This window comes from Papio anubis, chromosome 2 (genome assembly GCF_008728515.1).
Source record: "Papio anubis isolate 15944 chromosome 2, Panubis1.0, whole genome shotgun sequence".
Classification (NCBI taxonomy): domain Eukaryota; kingdom Metazoa; phylum Chordata; class Mammalia; order Primates; family Cercopithecidae; genus Papio; species Papio anubis.
Genome location: NC_044977.1, coordinates 104586366 through 104609511, shown reverse-complemented (window position 1 = coordinate 104609511; position 23146 = coordinate 104586366). Strand labels below are relative to the sequence as shown.

At 45.9% G+C, this 23146-nt stretch overlaps 1 protein-coding gene across 12 annotated transcripts in view; it reads right to left on the bottom strand.

Moving 5' to 3' along the window:
• Window positions 1-23146, bottom strand: part of DGKG (diacylglycerol kinase gamma) — a 213484-nt gene that overhangs the window by 33632 nt on the left and 156706 nt on the right. For 10 of the 12 annotated variants that reach the window (XR_001899900.3, XM_003894703.4, XM_021934584.2 and 7 more), the window contains one exon: window positions 7704-7881. Coding sequence is in view for 10 of the 12 variants with exons in the window: in XM_003894703.4 (XP_003894752.2) it covers window positions 7704-7881 (178 nt within the window). In the remaining 2 variants the exon portion in view is untranslated. Of the gene's footprint in view, window positions 1-7703; window positions 7882-8525; window positions 10183-23146 lie in introns of those variants that run through there. The other 2 variants (XR_002520454.2, XM_017955609.3) reach the window with 2 other exon arrangements.

Genomic DNA, 23146 nt, shown 5'->3' with positions numbered 1-23146 from the left:
AGAGACCTGGGCCAGAGAGGATCTCTGTTAAATGCAAACTTTTTAGGAACATTTTTATTTTCTCTCAACTCGGAGGAGTGGTGGCAGATCATTTCTCACTGTGACTGTCAAATCTCCACTGAATGGGAAAATTGGGAATCTACAGACCTGGACAGCTCCTGAGCCCCTGAGGCCACATTCTGGTACGGCTTCATAAAGGTGAAAAGAAAGCCATGAGAAACAGTGAACTCGTGCTCACGATTATTTTGGTGTCTCAACTGATCTCTAGTTCCTCACCTGGGAGTATGAATCTGAGATGGCTGGATGGCATCCCATTCCCTTGCTTTGGGATTCAGAGCATAATCCATACAATTAGTGAGAATCCACACAGGTACAGTGCACAGACAGATTGAACCATATGTGCTTGCAAAGTAGCAGAGCCAAGGTATTGCCCTTCCCAGGTAAATTGTCCACATCTAGGAGGGCAGATCTGATGACTGCACATATTTGCCTGAAGAGTGCTTGTGCCTGCTCTGCTCAGTTGGTTTGAGTGCAGGCTAGTGAGGCCACATGAGCTACACACTGGCTTGCTGGCCTTGCTTGGGTTCTTTCTGGGTAGCTAAGCAATTCTTAGCACTTAGCACAGTTCCTAATTATATGCCTGTCTATGGGATTATTTTATTGAGGCCTGGCTCCCCCACTCCCAATGGCTATAAAGACTATGTTTGTTTTTGGTTTTGTTCGCCATTGTACCATGGTGCCTGGCACTTGGTGGGGGCTTTGTTAAGTATGTGTTGAATAAACTGACAGGAAGCCTGTCTCCACTGCTGGGAAAATGACTCAAAGTAAACACTACCGAGGGTATCTGTCTCCCTGTCTTTGTTTACCAAGAATTGCACAAAGTATTATCTAGTGAGATCCTGGGAGATTTTGCGCTACCCATTTATAACCTTCTCTAGGGGCTGGGCGCAGTGGCTCACACCTGTAATCCCAGCACTTTTGGAGGCTGAGGCAGGCGGATCACCTGAGGTCAGGAGTTTGAAGCCAGTCTGGCCAACGTGGCAAAAACCCAGTCTTTACTAAAAATACAAAAATTAGCCAGGCATGGCGGCGGAAGCCTGTAATCCCAGCTACTTGGGAGGCTCAGGCAGAAGAAACACTTGATTCTGGGAGGCAGAGGTTGCAGTGAGCCGAGACTGCGCCATTATACTCCAGCCTGGGCAAAAAGAGAGAAACTACGTCTCAAAACAATAAAATAAAATATAAAATAAAATAAAATAAATAAAATAAAACCTTTTATAGGACACACCATTTGCAGTTCAAATAGGATTGACCAAGAAATCACTGAGAGGAAAGTTGCTTTAATATCAGACAGCCAGAGGGGCCAGGTGTGGATAACACAGGCTCAAGACCACCGCTGGCTTGAAACTGAAGGCTGGATAGGAGCGGGTATGAGGATCAGTGAAGAGGCTGAGAAAATATGCAGGAAGCCTCTGCCTTTATATTTTAGGCTGGGGCCAGAGAGAAACAATGGCATAGCTCCCCAGGACTTTGCTCCTCAACCCCAGGGGGACCGACCCAGCCTTGTGCCATGCCCTTGGTGCTTCCCCAGGATCCAAGACTGGGCACCCTCTCCCTCCCCTTGCTTCACTGGACAGCCAGCTCAGGTGGAACTCCACATGGGCAACAACAGCCAAACGTGTAGGCACAGAGCCAATACACAACCCTAGAATTACAGGTTGTTAGAGCCACAGGCAATTTAAAATCTATAGATCAAATCCTGAAGCCGTAGTCAAGAGAGTGAAATTCTAAATTTGGCCCCTTTCTTATAATATTCTAAATACCTTCCCCCACACCTAACAATAATTCTGATTACTGCTGACCAAGTGCTCACCAAGTTCCAGGCACTCTGCTGAGTTCCTACATGGATGATCTCTTTTAACCCTCAAAACAAGGCTGAGGGAGGGAGACCATACTTGTTTCCATCTTGTAAGCATTGAAATGGAGGCTGGAGATGTCCAGCGGCTCATCGAATCCATGGCTGGTGGTGAGAAGCTCTGGGTCTTCTGAATTCTAGTTCAATGGTGAGTACCTACTCTACCCTCTCTCACTTGCAAGTCCTCTAAGCTATATTTGAATTACCTATTTAAAGATGGCCAGCACATCTTACTTACCAAATGAGTTTATAATAGCTCCATGAAATTGAATTCTCAGCCTCAAAAATACTCACATGTAACTCTAAGATTTTTTTTCTTAAGACTTTTCCACTAAGTGCCTGTTCCTGTGCTGCTCCAGAATCTACTGCCCACTGGCAAACCAGAGGCAAGATTCCTTACCCTCTCTGCCCTCTTCCAACAAATGTTTCTGTCGAACACATGTGCATCAGGCAGGGTAGAAGGCTTTGAAGGGGACACAAAGATAAAAAACACATGATCCTCATTTTCCAGGTAGTGGCAGGGAAAACATATGATGAGAACACACATGCCCCTGACACAGGCCAACTTCCGATTAGTGTACTGACGAGATAGAAGGCAAAATTAAGTGCTCAGGGAATTCACAGGCTGGGCTCGCTTCCAGCAGGGAGATGGTCATTAGATAGGCCTTGCAGAGGGAGCAGAATTTCAACAAGTAGTTGTGGAGCCTCTCCTCAGACTGGGATTAAATACTTACTATTTCCTGAGTGCGGGGCTTATGCAAGACACACAGTAGGCTCCCTAACACATTTTCTAAACACTAGCCGCTTGGGCTAGGCTAGGAGTCATGGGCTTGAATCTTGGTTCTGATGCCACCACTGGATGTAAATTGTATAAATCCTACCCTTTCTCTGGGCCTTTGATTTTCCCCAACTATGAAATAGGAATATGAAGGAGGCTGGATATATCCTTGCTCATGGGTTTCTGGTTAGGATTACACTAAGTGAATACATGCAAAATTATTTTCAAGCCAAAATGAAATAGAAATACAAGAGACTGTTTCTCACTATTCTTATTATTGTTACAAAAACTAAAAAATAGCAAATTCCATATGCTTCTCATGAGCTAAAAGCCTTTTTTGGAGGGGGTAGGGCAACTACTTGAGGCCAGGCACTGGGGATACAAAGATTAATAACACCCAGCCTCCATCCTTGGAATCTGGAAGGTCTAGGAAAGGAGATAGTAGGTACAATTGGTAATATAAGTTTAATGTGCTACTACAAAGGCTGGGCTGGAGTTTGGCAGGAACTCTACTCTTTCTTTTTTTTTTTTGAGATGAAGTTTCATTCTTGTTGCCCAGGCTGGAGTGCAATGGTGCGATCTCGGCTCACTGCAACCTCTGCCTTCTGGGTTTAAGCGATTGTCCTGCCTCAGCCTCCCGAGTAGCTGGGATTACAGGCATGCACCACCACGCCCAGCTAATTTTGTATTTTTAGTAGAGATGTGGTTTCTCCATGTTGGTCAGTCTGGTCTCGAACTCCCGACCTCAGGTGATCCACCTGCCTCGGCCTCCCAATGTGTTGGGATTACAGGCGTGAGCCACCGTGCCTGGCCGAGCTCTGCTCTTAGTGGTAGTGCAGGTGGATAGTAATGCTTAGGACAAGAACTTCAAATGTGAATCAACTGGCATTCTCCAACACAAAATAGAATTAAAGGCATAGGGACTTTTTTTTTTTAAGTTTGAGCTTATTATACTATGTTCCAGGCACTTTCACATCCATCATCTTCCTAATAAGCCATGTATTATTATGCCAGTTTTACAGATGAGGAAGCTGAGACTCAGGGTGGTTGGGTAATTTCCAAGATCTATAAAACTAGAAGCATAAAGGCAAAATTTAAACCCAGATTATCTAACGGTAAGCATGGGGCTTTTCCCAATATCCCTTGTTGCTTTCTTATCAGCCAATGTTTCTATAGAACCCATTCCATGCTAATCTTGAATGACCTTCTTACTCGGATTGCTTTTCCCAGGAGAAAGACTAATCTTTGATAGAGTGCAGTGGTGTGATCTCAGTTCACTGCAACCTCCATCCACTGGGTTCAAGCAATTCTCCTGCCTCAGCCTCCCTAGTAGCTGGGATTACAGGCATGTGCTACCATGCCTGGCTAATTTTTGTAGTTTTAGTAGAGATGGGGTTTCACCATTTTGGCCAGGCTGGTCTCAAACCCCTGACCTCAAGTGATTCGCCTGCCTTGGCCTCCCAAAGTGCTGGGATTACAGGTGTGAGACACTGCGCCCGGCCTGATGAGAGAGATTTTACAGTAACCCCTCCCATCATCATTTCCTCTTCCACTTCCTATGGTAAACTAATTCCCTCCTACTGTGCTCTCCTGACTTCTCCCTCTCCTCCAACCCCAGGGAAACTGCCAAGGAGTTAAGAATCGCAATACATGAGGAGGCTGCAGAGAGAGCACCCTGCCTCCTCAGCCATTAGCCTACAAATCTCAGGACAAAATACACTGAGAGAAGGGAGAAATTTGAATACAATTCTGTCTAAGAAAGAGTTCACATAGACCAAAATCTGACTATGCCTTAATTTTGCAGAACTGTAAGGAATCTTAAAATATAATTATCAGACTTGCTTATTTTACAGATTCAGAAAACTGAGACTCAAGAAGGGGAAAGACTTGCCTCAAGTCACACACTAGCAATAGGCAGAGTCTGGACTGGAACTCCAGTCTTCTGACTCCCAGGCTAATGCTTTTTCACTAAAATACATTGCCTCTTTAGCTTTTCCCATTAACAACTCAACTTACATGAGATCATAGCCCTTTCAAGAAGAAAGCTCAGTGCTGGTATCTCTGCAAAGCCCAGAAGTCAGTGCCCCACTCTGATCAGCTGATGTGCTCATCTAAAGAACAGGAAGTGGTTTCACTTCTAGCTCTGAAAGCACATTGTAGGGGTGAGAAAGGGGGATTTGGGGAAGAGAGTTCCTGTACATGATAGTCAAAAGCAATCAGCAGACACTTTGGTCTTGCTTGAAGAAGGGGAAGATATAAGGTCAGACATGTAAGGGGAAGATAAAGGTTGTCCTTGATCAGCACATGATTTCATCAAGAGCTTCCCCCAGCCGCAGGGTGGTGGAGAGTGGAAGTGGGGAGGGGGGAGGGCGGTGGTGGGGATTCGGCTCTGCTCATTCCCTTCTCTGTTCTGAGGGAGCTAGATACCAGAGTGGGGCTGAGATAGGAGCACCAGGGTAGGAAAATTTGCAGGAACTTGATACAACCTTCAATGCTTCCTCCACCCTCCGTTAGCACCCATAACTTCCCCTGTCAAGAGAGGAAGAAGGAACACATTATTCAGCTTTACACACTGAAAAGTTTACTGTGTGAAATAAAGGAGACTTTAGAGGTCAACAGAAGCTGGGCACGGTAGGTCACACCTGTAATCCCAGCACTTTGGGAGGCTGAGGCGGGTGGATCACCTGAGGGCAGGAGTTTGAGATCAGCCTCGTCAACATGGAGAAACTCCATCTCTATTACAAATAGAGAAAAAGTATCTGGGCATGATGGTGCACACCTGTAATCCCAGCTACTCAGGAGGCTGAGGCATGAGAATTGCTTGAACCTGGAAGGAGGAGGTTACAGTGAGCCATCATGTGCCACCGCACTCTAGCCTGGGTGACCGAGTGAGACTCTGTCTCAAAAAAAAAAAAAAAAAAGAGGTCAACAATTCCTGAATCCTCTCTTAAAGGACAGAGGTGTGGAGATGATGTTTCCTGATGACCTGGCCTGGAATATAACAATCTGATTGTCAAATAGATGGGTGTGAAACAAGAGAACAACCTCCCCAACCCCCGCATTGATGTCAGGGGAGTTTTGTTTTCTTCTAGTGGTAGGATCACATCCCACCTTAGTACTAACAGCCGGGGACATCAAAGCACACAGACACAGAGCCATGGAATGCCAGGCATGGGAAAGACTGCGGGCATTTGCCTGTAGCAATGGTGCTCCAACCTGGCAGCCCATCAGAGTCATCTGGGGAGCTCATCAAAATTGAGATTCCCAGGAACCAGCCCAGAGATTGATTAGGTAAATCTGGGCTGGGGTACACAAATCTTCATTTTCAACAAGCAGCTGGTTTAAGAACCAAGGATCTGGTTCAACCCCATCCATCCACCTATCAAAACTTTGATACAAGATACTGCTTTTAGAGTAAAGAAAACTGAGGTGCCAAAAATAGGTTAGTAGCAGGACTTGGACTAGAATTTGGTCCTCTTCCTGCTGGTATGGTGTCTCTGCCAGTGCTCTTACACCTGCCTTTCTCTTCCAGCCCACATGTCCATTGAGGACCTGTGAGGACCCGTGAGCCCACAGGGGAATCAGCTGCCAGGAGCTTTGATTGAATCTCTCCATTTAGATCACTGGTGGAAAATGGCTACTTTTGAGGCTGGGGTAGAGGTGGTTTTAAGGACATTCTCAGAAAGCTGTGTTCTGTATTCTGGTGAGTTAAAAGTGGAAGGCCCAGCTGGTGGCCTCTAAAGCATACTACCCAGTTGTTCCAGACAGAAAGAATAGTTGGTTCATGGGAGCAGCCTGCTGTGTTGGAGGAACCAGAGTGGCGGAGGCAGAGTGAGCAATGGAGAGAGTGGCAGAAGAGGAGGTCTGGGAGGTAATGGGAAGCCAAAACATACGGGACCCTCTAGGCCACGTGATCTTTGGCTTTTTCTCCAAGCCACTGCAGAATTTTGAGAAGAGGAGTGTCACAACCTGACTGCTCTGATGTGGTGGTGAGAACAGGTTACCTACGGCAGTGGGATAGAAGCAAGGAACCCAGTGAGGAAGCTTTGCAGTAATTCAGGGGACAGAGGTTGGCGGCTCAGATCAAGATGGCAGGAATACAGGTGGTGAGACATGGTTGAATCCTGGATGTTTTTTAAAAGTAGAGTTAACGGATTTTCTGATGGACTGGCTATGAGATGTGAGATAAAAAGGGGAGTCAAGGATGATGCCAAGCATTTGGCTCTAGGGATGGGAAGGCTGCAGTTACCAACTGAGAGGAAGAAGACTGTAGGTGGAGAAGGTTTGGGGGAGGGACAGCAGAGCTCTGCATTGGACATACCAAGTTTGAGGTGTCTGCTAAACACACAAGGGAAGTACGGCACAGGCTGCTGGACACAGGAGCCTGGAGCTCAGGGAAAACTCGAGACAGGCTAGAGGCATCATTGAGTATACACATGGTATTTAAATAAAGTCTTATGACTGGATGAGGTGATCAAGGGATTAAGCACAGGCAGTGAAGAGAAGAGGGTCAAGGACCCTGCCTGGGGACCCTCCAGTATCAAGAGGTCAGAGAGAAATGAGACCGAGAAGGAATGAGGGACGAGGAGGGAGGGAGGAGGAAAACCGTGAGCAAGTCAAGTCCTAGAAGCCAAGTGGACCAAGCGTTTCCAGGAAGAGGGAGTGATCAGCTGGGTCACATGCCACTGACAGCTGTGGCAAGATGAGGGTTAGGAACTGACGATTGGATTTAGCTATTGAACTGGTAACCTTGACAGAGGTAGCAGTTGACTCTGAACCTCATGGAGCCCCACAGTTTGACAACTGACTGTCATTGAAGACACCCTTATTGTGAATTTTTGTCTTCTGGATTAAGTTGTAAACTTTGCAACATCGGATGACAAGTCAGCACATGCGCAGAGCACAGAGTCCTTGCTGGGCTGTGGGGCCTTATGAAGCCCGTTGACACCCACCTGAGGGCTCCTACCACTGGGCATTGACCTGAAGCAATTATCCTCATTCCTGGCTTACCTTGAACGCAGAATTTCAGTTCTTTGGGGTCAGTGACACCCTTCCTGCTTTCCCGGATCACGGCCCGGTTCTTCTTGTTTTCTCCCCAGAGATTGGTGCCTCCGTACATGCTGGGAATGTTGAGAATGGCAATGCCTTCCAGGAAGATGTTGCTCAGGTCCACCCCAACCCCATCACACTGGAGGACAGAGAGAAAAGGCCATCTGTTAGTGTCCTCAGCGTGTCACAACCCAAGGTGCTCTGTGTGTGTGTGTCTGTGTGTGTGTGTGTGTGTGTGTGGTGGGTACTCTCTTAAAGGATGTGACAGGTCCTCAGCCACCACCCTGCCACTGTAAGAGGAGAAGTCATGGGCAAAGTCGCTCAGACTTAATGCTTTGACCACTGCGGTGAGATGAGAGATCCAGTCCTGGTCAGCTCTGGGGAAGACAGCACAAGGCTCCAGGGGTCATCTTTAGGTCTAGAAGTGCTTTAGGGCTGGTTCTCAAGTCAATTGTCAAACTGTTCTCCAGTCTAATCTCATTATCATCAATCTTGCCCCTTCCTAACCATTAGAAGATTTAGTGGAACTGAATTCAGAACCTAACAAATGACAGAATTTTTTTTTTTTTTTTAGATGGAGTCTCGCTCTGTCGCCCTGGCAGGAGTGCAGTGACACAATCTCGGCTCACTGCAACCTCCACCTTCTGGTTTCAAGTGATTCTCCTGCCTCAGCCTCCCAAGTAGCTGTGATTACAGGCACCCACCACCACGCCTGGCTAGTTTTTGTATTTTTAGTAGAGACGGGGTTTCACTATGTTGGCCAGGCTGGTCTCAAACTCCTGACCTCATGATCTGCCTGCCTCGGCCTACCAAAGTGCTGGGGTTACAGGAGTGAGCCACCACGCCTGGTCAGAAATTTTTTGTTTTACCCCCTCCTATTTTATCTCTCTGTGAGAAGCACAAGACTTTAAGCTTTGGAAGGCTTTCAGAATCTGCCTGTCTCCTGTATCTGTATCATAAGTGCAATTTTGGCATACGTGTTTGCTGAAGGAGCAGAGTTTCTTTATCCAATCTCCACAACTTGCAATCCCCACCAGGTATGAAAAGTCAGAAGGCTTGAATTTTCATCTCGCATGTCTATAAAGTCAGCCCACTTTGGCATCGTGCTTACCAACACAGCAAGAAATATCAGCTCTGATCCTTGTTCCTTAGGATAGTAGGTAGTTTATTTCACTTACAGAAGCAAACACTGGACCCAGAGAGTTGAGCTAAGTTATCCAAGATTGCACAGCTAATAAATAACAGAGCAGGGGTTCAAAGTTGGGGGCTTTGACTACAAAGTACATGGTCTTTATCTTGTTTATTGCGAGAAAGAAAAAATCAAATGCATACAATAAAAACCCACTATCTCTGAGGTTACGTACAAACCCAAACTTCCAGAGACTTATCAACAGAGGAGGACTAGAAAGGTATTGTTGCCATCAGAGGAGGACTCGAAGGCTTGTTGCCATTCATAGTGACTCATCTCCTGATTTCTTCGCAGGTCTTACATTATGTTATCTTGTTTCCCCAACTACAAGATGGAATACACTGAGCATCTCTGGTAACTGGGAACTCATTTTTTCACTGAGAAGTTCTGATAATTTGAGAGGTCTCTTTATGTTGATCTGGATTCTCTCTCACTCTTGTTTCCACCGGTTGGTCCTGTTCTCTCTACTGAACTCATACAGACCGACCCTCCTTCCTCCTCCATGGGCCACCCCCAGGACAGATGATGATGATGATGATGATGACGATGATGATGATCACCATCGTGCACATGTATGAAGCACTGCCATCTACCACACACAATTTTATACACATCTCATTGATTATCTTCGTAATAATCCTATAAGTTAGTTACTATGACTATCGTCTTTCTACACTGGGGAAACTGAGGCACAGAGGAGGTTAAATAACTTGCCCAAAGTTCACAACTTACAAGTGGAAGTACACGGATTTAAGGGCAGGCAGTCAGAGCCCAAGTCTTTTATTTCTCCTCCCTCTCATACTACCAGGTTGTGCCACCTCTGGACTGTCAACTCTCTTCATCTTCTCCCATGGGACTTGGTTTTCAGATCTTTTCCCATCCTGGCTGCCTTGTTTTGCACACACTGTAGTTTGTTACCCTGCTATTTGGCAAGGTCCCTAGCATTGAAAACAACACCAATGATGGGATCTGATGGGGGCAGGTGGCTACCACACCAGTACTTCTTGTGGCTGAAATTTTATGATACTATCCTGCCCCAGAAATGAGATGATGTGCAAAGTTCATGTAAGAGTTCAGCACGTTATCCATTATCATTATCCTTATCCTTATTATTCAATATGATCAAGGTTGCACTGGCCCTTTTGTTAGCGACTAGATCACAACATCACTTCAGCTTAAATGGGTGGTCATCTTTGTTGCCCAGACCATCTCAAGATCCTATTTTTCATCCAATTCTTTGCCATTCTGAACCTGTGTAGATTTAAAAAAATAACACAGACATAAAACTTTACATTTATGTTAATTAATTGCATCTGGCTTTCAGCCCAAATTTCCTCTAGTCTACCCAGTTTACTTCCAATCTTCATTCTATGACCTTCTGTCATAGCGTTCCCATCATTTGGGGATTAAGTCATTAACATGTGTGCATAAAAGGAAAAAACAGTGACCGAGCCCTCTCCTTGGTCAGTTTAACACCAAACATTATGCGTTAACATCTCTAGGGGTATGGCTGCCCTCTCGGAGCTGCATCTTCTGGAGTGGACTGTCACCCAGCTACTTTTTATTATAAGACAGACTGATGGAATTCAGAGATGAGAGGCACATAAGGGAAGATGCCTCTCATCTTTCATGCCTCATCTTTCATAAATCAGCCCCAGTGAGGTTAAGAAACTTCCCTGTGGTCATCTAACTTATTAATGGTAGAACTAGATATGTATCCAGGTCTCCAGACCTCAATCCTGTGTTCTTTCCACGAAAACATAAAACACTGTGCCGAGATCAAACAGCGTTTCCTAAATGACCACCCTGCAACCTCTATCAGAAAAGGAATAAGAGAACTTAATTAAGTCACCAATATCTCCGTGCAAAGCCTAAATACTTTGTTAATAATCTACTCTAGAATCTTGCCAGGGATCAGAATAAAGTGTATCAGTCTGTGGTTTCCAGAATGTACTCTATTCTTATTTTTTGAACACTGAAGCCATATTTGTCTGCCTCTTATTGGCTAGAACCTACTCTGTTTTCTGGATTTGTCAAAGCGGCCCCTGAATGATATCTACAGGCTTGTCCGGCAACTTGGATTCAAATGTGTGTGTGTTTTTCAAAGCCAGTTAGTTCTCTGCTGATCTACCTTGGGCTCTAGTATCCACTTTGGCATCTCTTCTTCCACTTTTAGTTTAAGGCCACTCTCTTTGGAAAAGATGAAAACTCTTCCAGAATGGCAAAGTCCTGTTGAGCTATGCTTTCTATGTTCTTTTTTGCTTCAAATGTTGTCTAGCATTCAGCTTGGCCTTCAGTTAGCCTGAAGCCAGACTCATAGCTCTGAGTTGCTTTTGTGTATTCCTACCTGGTTGCATGCCCAGGCTCTGCCTTTGTGTGTATTCGCACAGTTCCCTGAAAGCATGGGCTCAACCAGCTCTCTCTGTTGCTGTCACATTGATTGAAAAACAAAAACCAACTCCTTTTTCTTTTCTTTTCAATGTGATTCATGACTTCTTAGAAACTTATTTTGGAATGTCTTCTACCCTCCTATCCTTCATACACATATTCCTAATTAGGGATTTAGGCTGGAGTCCCATTGGATCACACTTTCTTTTTTTTTTTTTCAGACAGAGTTCTGCTCTTGTTGCCCAGGCTGGAGTGTGGTAGCGTGATCTTGGCTCACTGCAACCTCCACCTCCTGGGTTCAAGTGATTTTCCTGCCTTGGCCTTCTGAAGTAGCTGGGATTACAGGCACCTGCCACCATGCCCAGCTAATTTTTTTTGTATTTTTAGTTGAGACGGGGTTTCACCATATTGGCCAGCCTGGTCTTGAACTCCTGACCTCAGGTGATCCACCCGCCTCGGCCTCCCGACGTATTGGGATTACAGGCGTGAGCCACCGCGCCTGGCCCACACTTTCTTTTATTCTTGTCACCCTCTAGATGAAGCGGCCACTTTCCCCGTCTTGGTTGTAGTTGCTTCTGCGTCATCTCAATTTATTCATTGTTGGTCAAAACATCCCTTTCCCTTCTAAGCAGTAATAATAATAATATTGGCAACTCATGCTAGTTGAGAGCTTCCTAGGGCACTGTGCTGGGATTCACCCACAGCATCTCTTGGGATCTTTACATGAACATGATGAGGGAGGCAGCATTGCTACCCCCAACTGACAGGGCCTCTTAGGGGTTAAGATGCTTGCTCAAGGCTCCATAGCTTCCCACTCTACAAGATGGCAGAGCCAGGATGCAAACCCAGGAAGGCAGATGCCAGATCCTACGCTGGAGATGAGTCAGTGAGGCAAATCGGGATTTTTGCTGATGCTAGGCTTATAGCAAAATTAAACTTCCAGCTGTTTGAATAATTGAGATCTCCCACTACTGCTCTATCTTATTGAGTGCTTAGAGCAATGCCTGGCACATCAATGTTGGATATTAATATTATTATATCTTGCCTCCACACCAGGTTTGTTTTTCAAAAAAGTACATCACCAGCACTGTCCTTGACAAACAGTATTCCACAAAGTCACCTTTCTTCTGTACTACAGTTTTAAGTGCACTCTGTCCCTTCATCTCTATCCATAGCCAGCTAAGTGTGTTTGCTATTACCTTGGTAAACGTTTACCGCTTCCTGGAAGAGCAGACAATCCTCACTCTGCTTTCTAGGTTGTCCCCTTCCCTATTACCGCAGTGGGTCCCATGTAGATAGGGCAAGTAGAGGAGGTGGGAGAAGCCTGGGGTCTGCCGGACGCTGATGTCCTCTCCTCTTGGAATGCACCTACTTGGAAAGTGAAAGCCAATATAGTGTCTTGGAAAGAACGTGCTTGCCTGGGCTTGGAGGCAGAGAGACATGGGTTTAAATCTTGGCTCTGTCACTTGCCAGCGGTGTGATTCCAGGTTGTTTCCTTACCCCTCTGAGGTTTAACTCGTCATCTGTAAAATGGAGGATGGGGGAATAACATCTGCTTTAAGAGGTTGAATGGTGTCTGGAAAGCAGTCGCACTCTGTAACTGTCTGCATTATTATTACAGGTTCCCCAACCTCTGTGCCAAGAGGAATTTATCTTCCTGAATTCACTCCCCACACCTGAGGCTTTGCTGGAAGCATCTTGATGGTCTCTTGGCCCGACCCAGGCTGGTAAGAGCTTTGGCCAGCGCACGCCTGCGTGCCCATTCTCCGGAGTTCCTGGCCTCGCGATCGTGCCCTGATTTCCTTCAGAACCCCAGGCCCGCTCTGGAAGTGGAAGCTAGCCGTGCTGTCTGGGAAAGTGGAGCCGAGCAAGGGACGCTGTCGGCCTAAATGGAACGCCGGCCCCGGGGACCGCTCCCCGGCGGGTTCCGGAGCTAAATCCTCCAACTGTTCCATGACGTCATCGGGCCCCCTCCCCCTGCTCCGGCCCGAGCGGCCCCGGCGTGGCGCGAAGGAGGGTGGCGGTCCTCGCACACCGTGGGCCATCCCTAACCCAGGACCTGGCTAGCAGGCTGCCCTCCGAGCCCAGGCTGCGCTGGGCGGAACCGCGGATTTATAGCCCGGAATGGCGCTGAAACAGCTCCTGGCCAGAGCAGAGAACGTGCGCACGCTTGAAATCGTGCTCCCTGGTGCGCCGGCGGCCAGGTGCCCGACGTCGGGCTTGGAAGCAGGGCCGGAGTCCGTCTGAACCCAGGCCCGGGAGACCAGCGGCTGCCGGTCACGTTCGACTGTGTCCCCCTTGGGAGGACAATCCCCCCAGTTCTGGTTTCTTCCTGAGCCACGGGTGATTGGTTGGTTTGGTGGAAGGCCAGTGCACAGGTAACAGAGACTGGGTGAGGAGGCAGAGCGCATTTATGTGCAAATGAAACGCACAGGGAACCTGTATTCCTCTCCGCCTCCCAGCCCTTGACGTCTCGATCCCTACAGTCACAGAATTCTAGGCAGAGGCAGCCGACTTCTCCGCCCTCGCCGACAGGGACCTGGAGCACCGAAGCTTCCCAACGGGTGCCGGCGTTTCCGCGCCCTCCTGCTGTCCTGCGCCGCGACCTCAAAAGGGCGGCGGGTGGGGGCCCCTCCACTCCAGCCCCGTCGATCCTATTTCGGAAGGGCCTCAGGGAAGGAGATTCCACAATTTACTTGATGACCTGTTTCAGTTTTAGCAACTAGGAAATTCCCCCTTCTTCTAACCTCGATTCACCGTGCCACAGATTTGGTTTGGAGGCAGATGGTTCTGTTTATAGGCCTGCCACTCGGCTTTGTCTGCTCTCAGGAATGACCTCCGCCAGGCCAGATCGGAGGTGGAAGCCAGGACTCGGTAGCTCCGGAGGCATATGTCCCCTTCCTGCTGGAAATTTTCTCTTTCTTGGATGCCCTGCCACTGAGTTAGTGTCCCTCCCATCTTCCACGACTCCTTCTTGGTCTTTCAAAAAAAAAAAAAAAAAAAAAAAAAAAGCCAGGCACTGTGGCTCATACTATGTCACTTGGCACTTTGAAATTGGTTGGATTACCTGAGGTCAGGAGTTCAAGACCAGTCTGGCCAACATGGCGAAACCCCCGTCTCTACTAAAGATACAAAAAATTAGCCGAGTGTGATGGGGGGCGCCTGTAATCTCAGCTAGTCTGGAGGCTGAGGCAGGAGAATCGCTTGAACCCAGGAGGTGGAGGTTGCAGTGAGCTGAGATGGCACCACTGCACTCCAGCCTAGGGGACAGAGCGAGACTCCGTATAAAAACAACAACAACAACAACAACAAATTATGGTTATTTTCAAACATACAGGGAAAGTATAGAGAATAATAAACCCCTGTGTACCCCAAAACCCAGTTTGGGTAATTAGCACCTCTAGCAACTGGCAGCTAATCTTGTTTTAACTCTACCCCAGTTCACTTTATCACCTCCAGATCAAACTAGTTTATAGCAAATTCTTGAGATTCTATCATTTTATCCATAAATACTTGACTATGTGTCTTTAATAACTTAAAGAAAATTACAATACTATTGTTACTCTTTAAAAAATTCTTTAAAAAGGATCCAGTAGTTGTTCAAATTTCCTTGATAGTATCATTTTTTAAAAAAATTGTTAGCTTGCCTGAAAAGTCTTCACATTGCATTTGTTGATATATATCTGTGAGGTCTCTTTGGATCTATAGACTCCTGTTCTTTTTTATCCTTGTCTTTTGTTTACTGAAGAAATGGGTCATTTGTACTTAGAGTAGTGCTTCTCAAACTTTAATGTGCATGCAGATCACTCCAGGGTCTTATTAAAATGCAGATTCTGATTCGGGAGGTCTGGGTGAGGCCCGAGACTGCATTTCTGACCCCCTCCTTGGTGATGCTGACGCTGCAGGTCAGTGGACCACACTTTGAGTAGTAAGGCTGTAGTGCTGTGCAGATTCTGGATTTTGCCAACTGCATCTCTGGGGTGTCTTTGAAAAATAGTCTATCCCTTGTATTTTCACTAAATTGGTATTTTTAGATCTAGAGGCTTGACTAGATTTAGGGTTAGCTTTTTGGCAAGATTACTTCATTAGTGTGGCTGTATATTTCCTATTGCATCTCATTAGCAAGCACATAATTTGGTTGTCTCTTTTTTGTGATTTTTAAACTGATCAGTGGATTCAGGTGTTGTCAGCCTGCACCTTCTATTATACAGTTCTTGTCTAGACCGATTACTGTAGTCCCCTAATGGTAGGATACCCTTGAGGATACCCTAGCACCCTCCCTGTACTTTTCATCCAAATCTCTACAGATGCTATTTTCTCCATAAATTATTTCCTGTATAGTCTTTTAAAAGGATCTTTCTCTCTTTTTCTTTTCTTTTCCTTTTTTTTTTTTTTTTTTTTTTAAGACTGAGTCTCACTCTGTTGTCCAGGCTAGAGTGCAGTGGTACGATCTCGGCTCACTGTAACCACCACCTCCCAAGTTCAAGTGATTCTTCTGCCTCAGCCGCCCAAGTGGCTAGGACTAGAGGCGCCCATCACCACACCCAGATAATTTTTTGTGTTTTTAGTAGAGACAGGGTTTCATCCTGTTGGTCAGGCTGGTTTCGAACTCCTGACCACAGGTGATCCACCCGCCTTGGCCTCCCAAAGTGTTGGGATTACAGGTGTGAGCCACTGCACCTAGCCTCTCTTTTTCTCTTCTCTGCATCTGTACTGTCATGGAATCAAAGACCTGAAGGGCTTGAAAAGTCACCCAGTCCAAATACTTCACTTTATAGATGAGAAAACTGAGGCTAAAGAAGTTTAGGGAATGGCCCAGTGTTACTTAGCTAATTAGAGTGAGCTGATCCAGAATTAGACCTGTGATTGCTTGGACTGACAACCAAGAAGCCATGAGTGACTTTACAAAGAGGAATTTTGGCTATTGGATGAGGGCTGAAGCATGGAGTCTTAGAATGGGAAAGCAACATGGGACATTAGAGACCATTCCTAATTACCAAAATGAGAACAGTGAGGCCTAAAGTTGTAAGTTGACCTTCCCAGATGACACAGCTCTCTCCTGGGAGAGATAAGGGCTTAACCAGGGACTCTGGGATGAGTCAGGTGGTGGTAGTGAGGGAACAGAGTCAGAGTCTGTGTGGTTTGGTGGCACACGGGCTGGAGAGGGAAGATGGGATCTAAAAGGATAATGTGATTGAGGAAAAGGTTTTTTGTGTGGATGTTTGAGGCAGAGAAGATACTCAATACATCTTGTTGGATGAATGAATGAGAAGAGGAAGTTGGGATGCCTAAGATGGGAAGTAGATGGAGTGGAAGAGAAGATGCTGAACAGAGTGCTGGGACATTGATCTGGGGATAATACCAGAGTCCTTCCTTTCTCAGTGAGTGAGAGAGTTGGCCAGGGGGTAGGTCTTTTGAAGATGGAAGTAGTAAATGCTGGGCCACGTCCAGGGAAAATAGTACTTCAGTTATAGTCAGAAGGAAGAGAGAGGGCTGAGGAAGAGGTGGGCAGTATTCTGACACACTTGAATAGGGGTTCTGGTGGGCTGAGAGGGGCATGGGCAGGAGGTGATGGTGGCCTCCCTTGATGCCTGGGCTCCATATCAGAGCCCTAGATACACTAAAAGGCAGAGGGTAGCTGACCTAGACCTGAGTGAAATCCCCCACCACCCCACACAGTGCCTCTTTTTTAAGGGAACAGGACACTGGCAGGCAATAGGGAAAGAGAAAGCACCAATAAGCCACGCTGTGCACCTATGCAGCCCCTGGGGGTCCTGTGGGACCTAGGTAAGAATGAGGCAATGGTGCTCATTTACAGGAAGAGCATTTCTGCTACCATAGGAGGGGAGCAGGCTCTCTCTGTGAATTAGCTTGGCAGGTTGGAATGTAAGTCAGACTATGAGGAAGGCTGGATGCCATAAGGTCTCCTTTGGTTTGGACACAGGAGAGTAGCTGAGGGAGAGGGTTAGCTGACTCTTAGTAAATGTCAGTTGTAGTAGCCTGAATTCTGCATAGAGGCCACAAAGTTGGGGACTACTTACCTTTTTTTCTGCTGTACACACTGCCTAAATTGTCCATCAGCTCTTTTATGCCTGTTAAAAAAACCTTTGCAGCTCAAAAGCCTTCTCCCTATGAGGTTCTCCCCAATGCTCTTGCTAGAAACGAATCTTCTTTTTCTCTGAATTTTCACTGCCTTGTTTTCTCCTCTTATATGGATGTATATTCTGCCATGCATTTTGCATATTATTCTGTCCCCAAAAGACTTCAAACTCATGGAAGGTGGGGACCATATCTGACAGCTCTGTGTTCTTCATAGTACCTGGCATGTCTTACCCATATCAGGTGTCCAATGTAACCATTTGTGAGTTGAAAGAAATAATGTGTGCAAAAATCCTAAAATGGAAACCCAGGTGTTCTTTGAAGAAATGTGATACAGTTTCTTTGCTTCCAGATGAGTTCCCCCAACCTCTCAGGATGAATATAGTGAACAAAAAAAGTGGACCAAATTTCCAGGATAGGGAGAGACATGGAAGGTTAATCCAAGTCTCCATCAAGTAGTCCTCTGATCATAGCTGAAGGAAATCCATACTTGAACACTTGAATAGGCAACAAGAGTAGGGCACATGAGGCATGTTTTATATGAGAGAGACATTAACAGGCAGAAGAAAGGAGTACTCACTGATCCATCAAGAATGATGAGAACCTACTTATTCTGTGCTAGACTCTAGGGATGGAGCAGAAATGGGACACAGTCCCTGTCCTCAAGGTACTTCCAGTGGGTCAATACTAGAGGCAATGGTGTGCTGCTAAATGCTTAACAGCAGACTCCCCTGGAGGAAAAAAAAACCTTTGTTATTGTGTTCCATGGTGGTGTAAATATTCCTACTATGGCCAAGTTCAAGTGACCATGATGACATCACCGAAAGGCAAGTTGGGAAGCGATACACCAGCAAGCAAGCTTGCTCTAGCACACCGCTGGCTGGAGGCAACGGGGAAGAAAAGGAAGTAGTCATCTGCATGTCTGCAGGGCCTATGGCCATAATAGAGAAATGTACTGGGAGTGAAAGAAAAATAGGGCAAACAACAATATCTGTTTTCCCTAGAGAAAAACTAGAGAGAATGTTTTTATTGTCAATAATCTTATGTGGCTCAGAAGGGAAGAAAAGGTGATGTATTGAGTGGCGCTGATGAGTGGTGACAACATTATTGGAAAGACAGTCCAGTATTTTTTTTTTTTTTAAGACAGAGTTTTGCTCTTGTCACCCAGGCTGGAATGCAATGGCGCAATCTCAGCTCAGTGCAACCTCTGCCTCCTGGGTTCAAGGTATTCTCCTGCCTCAGCCTCCCAAGTAGCTGGGACTACAGGCACATGCCACCATGCCCAGCTAATTTTTGTATTTTTTTTAAGTAGACACAGAGTTTCATCATGTTCGCCAGGATGATCTCAATCTCTTGACCTTGTGATCCACCCGCCTCAGCCTCTCAAAGTGCTGGGATTATAGGCGTGAGCCACCTCACCCGGCTTTTAAGACAATCCAGTATTATCCACATACACAAACTGGCCTGGCCTGTAGCAACTCTTACAGAACAGTGGCTTCTTCTGCATTCAGAGGTGCTGGTTTATATCATTTTAGGAGCTGATGTCTATTGTGGGCAGTTAGATAATGATATTAATCCACACATATGTTATATATTATTAATATATATCATTTATTGAGTAACTATTATGAACCAGCACTTTATATATTTTATGTCTAATCTTCACAACCCTACAATGTCAGTATTTGTATTCCTCCTTTTTTTTTTTTTGAGACAGAGACTTGCTCTGTAGCACAGGCTGGAGTACAGTAGCATGATCTCACCTCACCACAACCTCCACCTCCTGGGTTCAAGTGATTCTCCTGCCTCAGCCTCCTGAGTAGCTGTGATTACAGGTGCACACCACCACATCCGGCTAATTTTTGTATTCTTAGTAGGGATGGGGTTTCACCATTTTGGCCAGGCTGGTCTTGAACTCCCGACCTCAGGCGATCTGCCTGCCTCACCCTCCCACAGTGCTGGAATTACAGGTGTGAGCCACTGCGCCTGGCCTTGTATTCCCATTTTTACAGATGAGGAAACATTGACTCAGTGACACTAAGGAAGGAATGTCTTTCTAAATTTGTCAAGGCTCATGATAGTCCTCATGAACCTGCAGGTTTCCTGCATGAGATGCAAGTGATGAGATCAAGCAGTCAGCCCAACTTACAGAGTGCACGCACCCGATGCCTCTTACTCTTGTGCTTTGTTACCTATGAGATTACATTTAGAGTATCATAGAACAGGAATTTGATTTTTCATTTTAAGGCGGACCCTGAAAAAAATGGAGTATATCAAGAGAAGAGTGGTCCAGGATATTTATGGGTCCATAAATCAAGTCATCTAAGGAACTGAGGCTGTTTAGCTCAGTGAAGATGAAGAGGAGACACCATGAAGATACATCTCCAGCTCTATGAAAGGCAGTCACGTGGAGGAGTGCAGAGGATGCTGTGTGTGCCCCTGGAGGGTGAAAATGGGCCCAGTGGATGGTGAATTCAGTCATGTACTCCGTAAACACTTATTGTGCGCCTATTTTGCTCCAAGTATTGTGCTAAGTGCTGTCTAGGGAAGAAGATGATAAGGAATGGGACACACAATCCTTGTTCAACATCAGGAAGAACTTTCTGAAAATCAGAGCTGTCCAGTAGCACAGCAGGCTTCTTGAAAAGTAGTGAGCTTCCTATCTTTGGAGTATTCAGGAGGAGGCTGGGTGCCCACTTATCCGAATGTGCTAGGATGAGTCTTTTGTGGAGTGGTAAGTGGAACTAAATCCCCTTCCAGTTCCAAAATTCCATATCCACGTTCAGCTTTGTTTTGGCAGACTAGTGTGCGCTGTGCTGAAAGAGTGCCATCCTGACCCCCACTTCCACCCAGCCTTGTCCGCCCTGCTGTGTGCTGGGAGTTCTCTGACAGCGAGCCGAGGTGGGCCAGTTAGACTGGAAAGTGGCTGCATCTGTGACAGGGATGATGGAGTTCTGGTGGGTTTGTGTGGGCTCAAGGAATGTGGCATTGAAGCCATGTACACACAACCTGCTTAAGAACATCCCATGGGCAGAAAATGTTTTCTTCCTCTTTAGCCCTCCTCTGTTGCCGTGCCAGGCGGGCACAATGGTGCCTTTGAGAGGGGCAGCTGGAAGGGGGTGTTGGCAGGCAGACTGGAAGTAGAATATTGCAGCTGGGGGTGGGGGTGCCCAAATCCATTTCCAGGAGTGAGCCGGCACTGGGTGCCAGTTTCCAAAACAAAACTGCTGTTTCTCAGAGTTCACAGTGGTGGGTTGCTTCAGAGCTGGACAGAAGGCAAAGCTGTTTCCTATCCGCTGCTCCACCCTCCCCAAGTGGTTTTTTTTTTTTTTTTTTTTTTTTTTTAACTGGTGTGTTAAGGGATTCTTGCTCTGGATGTAGATGAATAGGCTTTGCTGTCTGTCTGGGAAGCTAAGGCCAACCTGGAGTGGATGGGGCTTTTTGAGGGATCACACTTTTCTGCAGACAAAGCAGGGCTTGATGGCCTGGGGGCCAGCAGGGATCATGGGCAGGTAGGCTTCTGAGCCACAAGAGAGGGCTCAGAATGGAGATCCTTTCTGCCCTGCAGGGTGATTTCCACCCTACAGCCACCCGGCACCCTCACTGCCACATGGGCTCTGCCCACTCACTGTCTTAACTCTGTTGGGTGGGAAAGAGGTGGGAGAATGTTGGCATTTCCTGTCCTGGTTCACACTTGTCCCGGACCCTCTGCTACTATCAAAGATACCACCAATAGCTTCCTAGAGATGGGCGTGGGAGGCCTTCTCACTCACCGTGCAGTTAGGAGAAGGCCTGAGTGCCTGCCATCTTCCCCTTTGTGTTACAAATGCAGCAAGGTGGGCCCCCTTTCCTGGTAGCTTCCAAGAAAAAGGCGTGACTTGAGGCTGGTCAAGTGATCATTTCTAATGTTCACACCAATTGTGGAATTTCCTATACTTGGTTCAATTTTACAATCAACAAATAACTATTGAGGAATTAGTTCATTTTAGGCATTGTGCTAAGTCCAGGGGTATAGAATGAATAAGATAAAGTCCTTGCTTCAGAAAGCTGACTGCCTGATAGATATGCCAAGTCCTGAATGGGAGCCCCTTTATCAACGAAATGGACACATGACTTTTCTAAAAGCAGGAGGGTAATGCAGAGGTCATCTCCTACTGCAGGTCCTGGGGCATTGTGAAGGGCATATGGGCTGGGGATCACAGATTGAGGCTTGAAACTCATCTGATCTTGGGAATACTTACTTATTTTGTGAGATGCAGTTTCCTTGGGTAAATAATGGGAATAATACACAACCATGCAGAGCTGTTATAAAGATGAAATAAGACAGAGCTTGCCACATGGTAAGTACTCAGTAAGTTGCTGCGATGGTTATTCATTTGTTTATCCTAAAGGGCTTGAGATATAACATGTGTGTGTGCACAGTGGTATTTATCCAATCCCTTGTAGATTCTATGACCTTCTTTAAAGATTCAATTCTTCTACCTTCTTAATTCCTCTTCTAGTGAAGACTAAGATTAGTCAGTTTAGGACCTCACAGGATAAGTTAGAAAAACAGACATATCCACTATAGCCAACAAGACATATTTGTATATAATATTCTGTTTAATAACCTGTGATTGTAGAGGAAGAAAAGGATTGTAATGTTTCTCTTCTCTGAGGCTCCCAAATCTCCCGGGTGTGGTGATGAAGATCATGAATTCCTCTGAATATTCTAAAAAGCCTAGGTCATTTCCCACTGACGGGGCCTCAGAGTTTATTATTACTTAAAAGATGCATTTGTTTGGTAGACATTGCTTGGGGAAAGTTAATTCTTTTAGTAAGGGACCTTGGTGGTAGAAGACTTATGCTTCCTGGGGCTGGGACAGAGGTTGGCTGAGACAATCTTCCTGAAAAAAATGTATTGTGGGAGCACATTCTGACCCAGCATGCTGAATCACATGACTCCCAACTTCGGTCTCCTGAGACTTTCTTGGGCCCCATCTATTAAACATGCTGCATATCCCCCAACAATTACTTTGGGAAAATGTAGGCATAAAACGTAATCTTTAAAAGTTATTCCCAAGTCCACGGAAGACACAAAGTAGATAGAGCCAGGAGTCTGAAGACAAAAGAAAATCAAAGCAATTCACAAAGAACAAAAGAAATGGAAAAGAACAGGAAAATAAAAGCATATGAATGAATAGAGGCTTGAAGTGAACTGCAGGGTGCGCATTAGTAAGAAATAAAAAAAGAGGGTCATTTAAGAAAGAGAAAAAGTTTTATGTGCCAGAAACTGCAAGCAAACAATGGAATTCTGTAAGGGAAAGTTGGCGGAAACAGTTTTTCCTTGGTAAGCTGAACGATTCTATGCATCGGTGAAGGAAACTTGTAGTCGGCGCGTGATTGAAAGAGACAGAGATGGGGATGATGGAGCTGCATTTAAAAATGAATAAAGATGTAATAAGCCAAAGAATCATAGAGGTCCTCAAGAGGCCTGATGTTAAAGAAACAAGGGTTGATGTTAAGACTGAAACGAGGCCAGTGTTGTAACAGTGCTAATTCCTGGTTGGTGGGATTGGGGGTTATTTTCTTTTTTGCTCCTCTATATTTTAAAATGTTCTACCATGAATTTGGATTACATTTGTAATCAGGAAAAGAGGTTAGCACACATATTAGGAGTAGCAGAAAGAAACCAATTAGGAGGAAGCAGAAAGAAACCAAGTGGTGAGAACTGGTGAATGGGCACGAA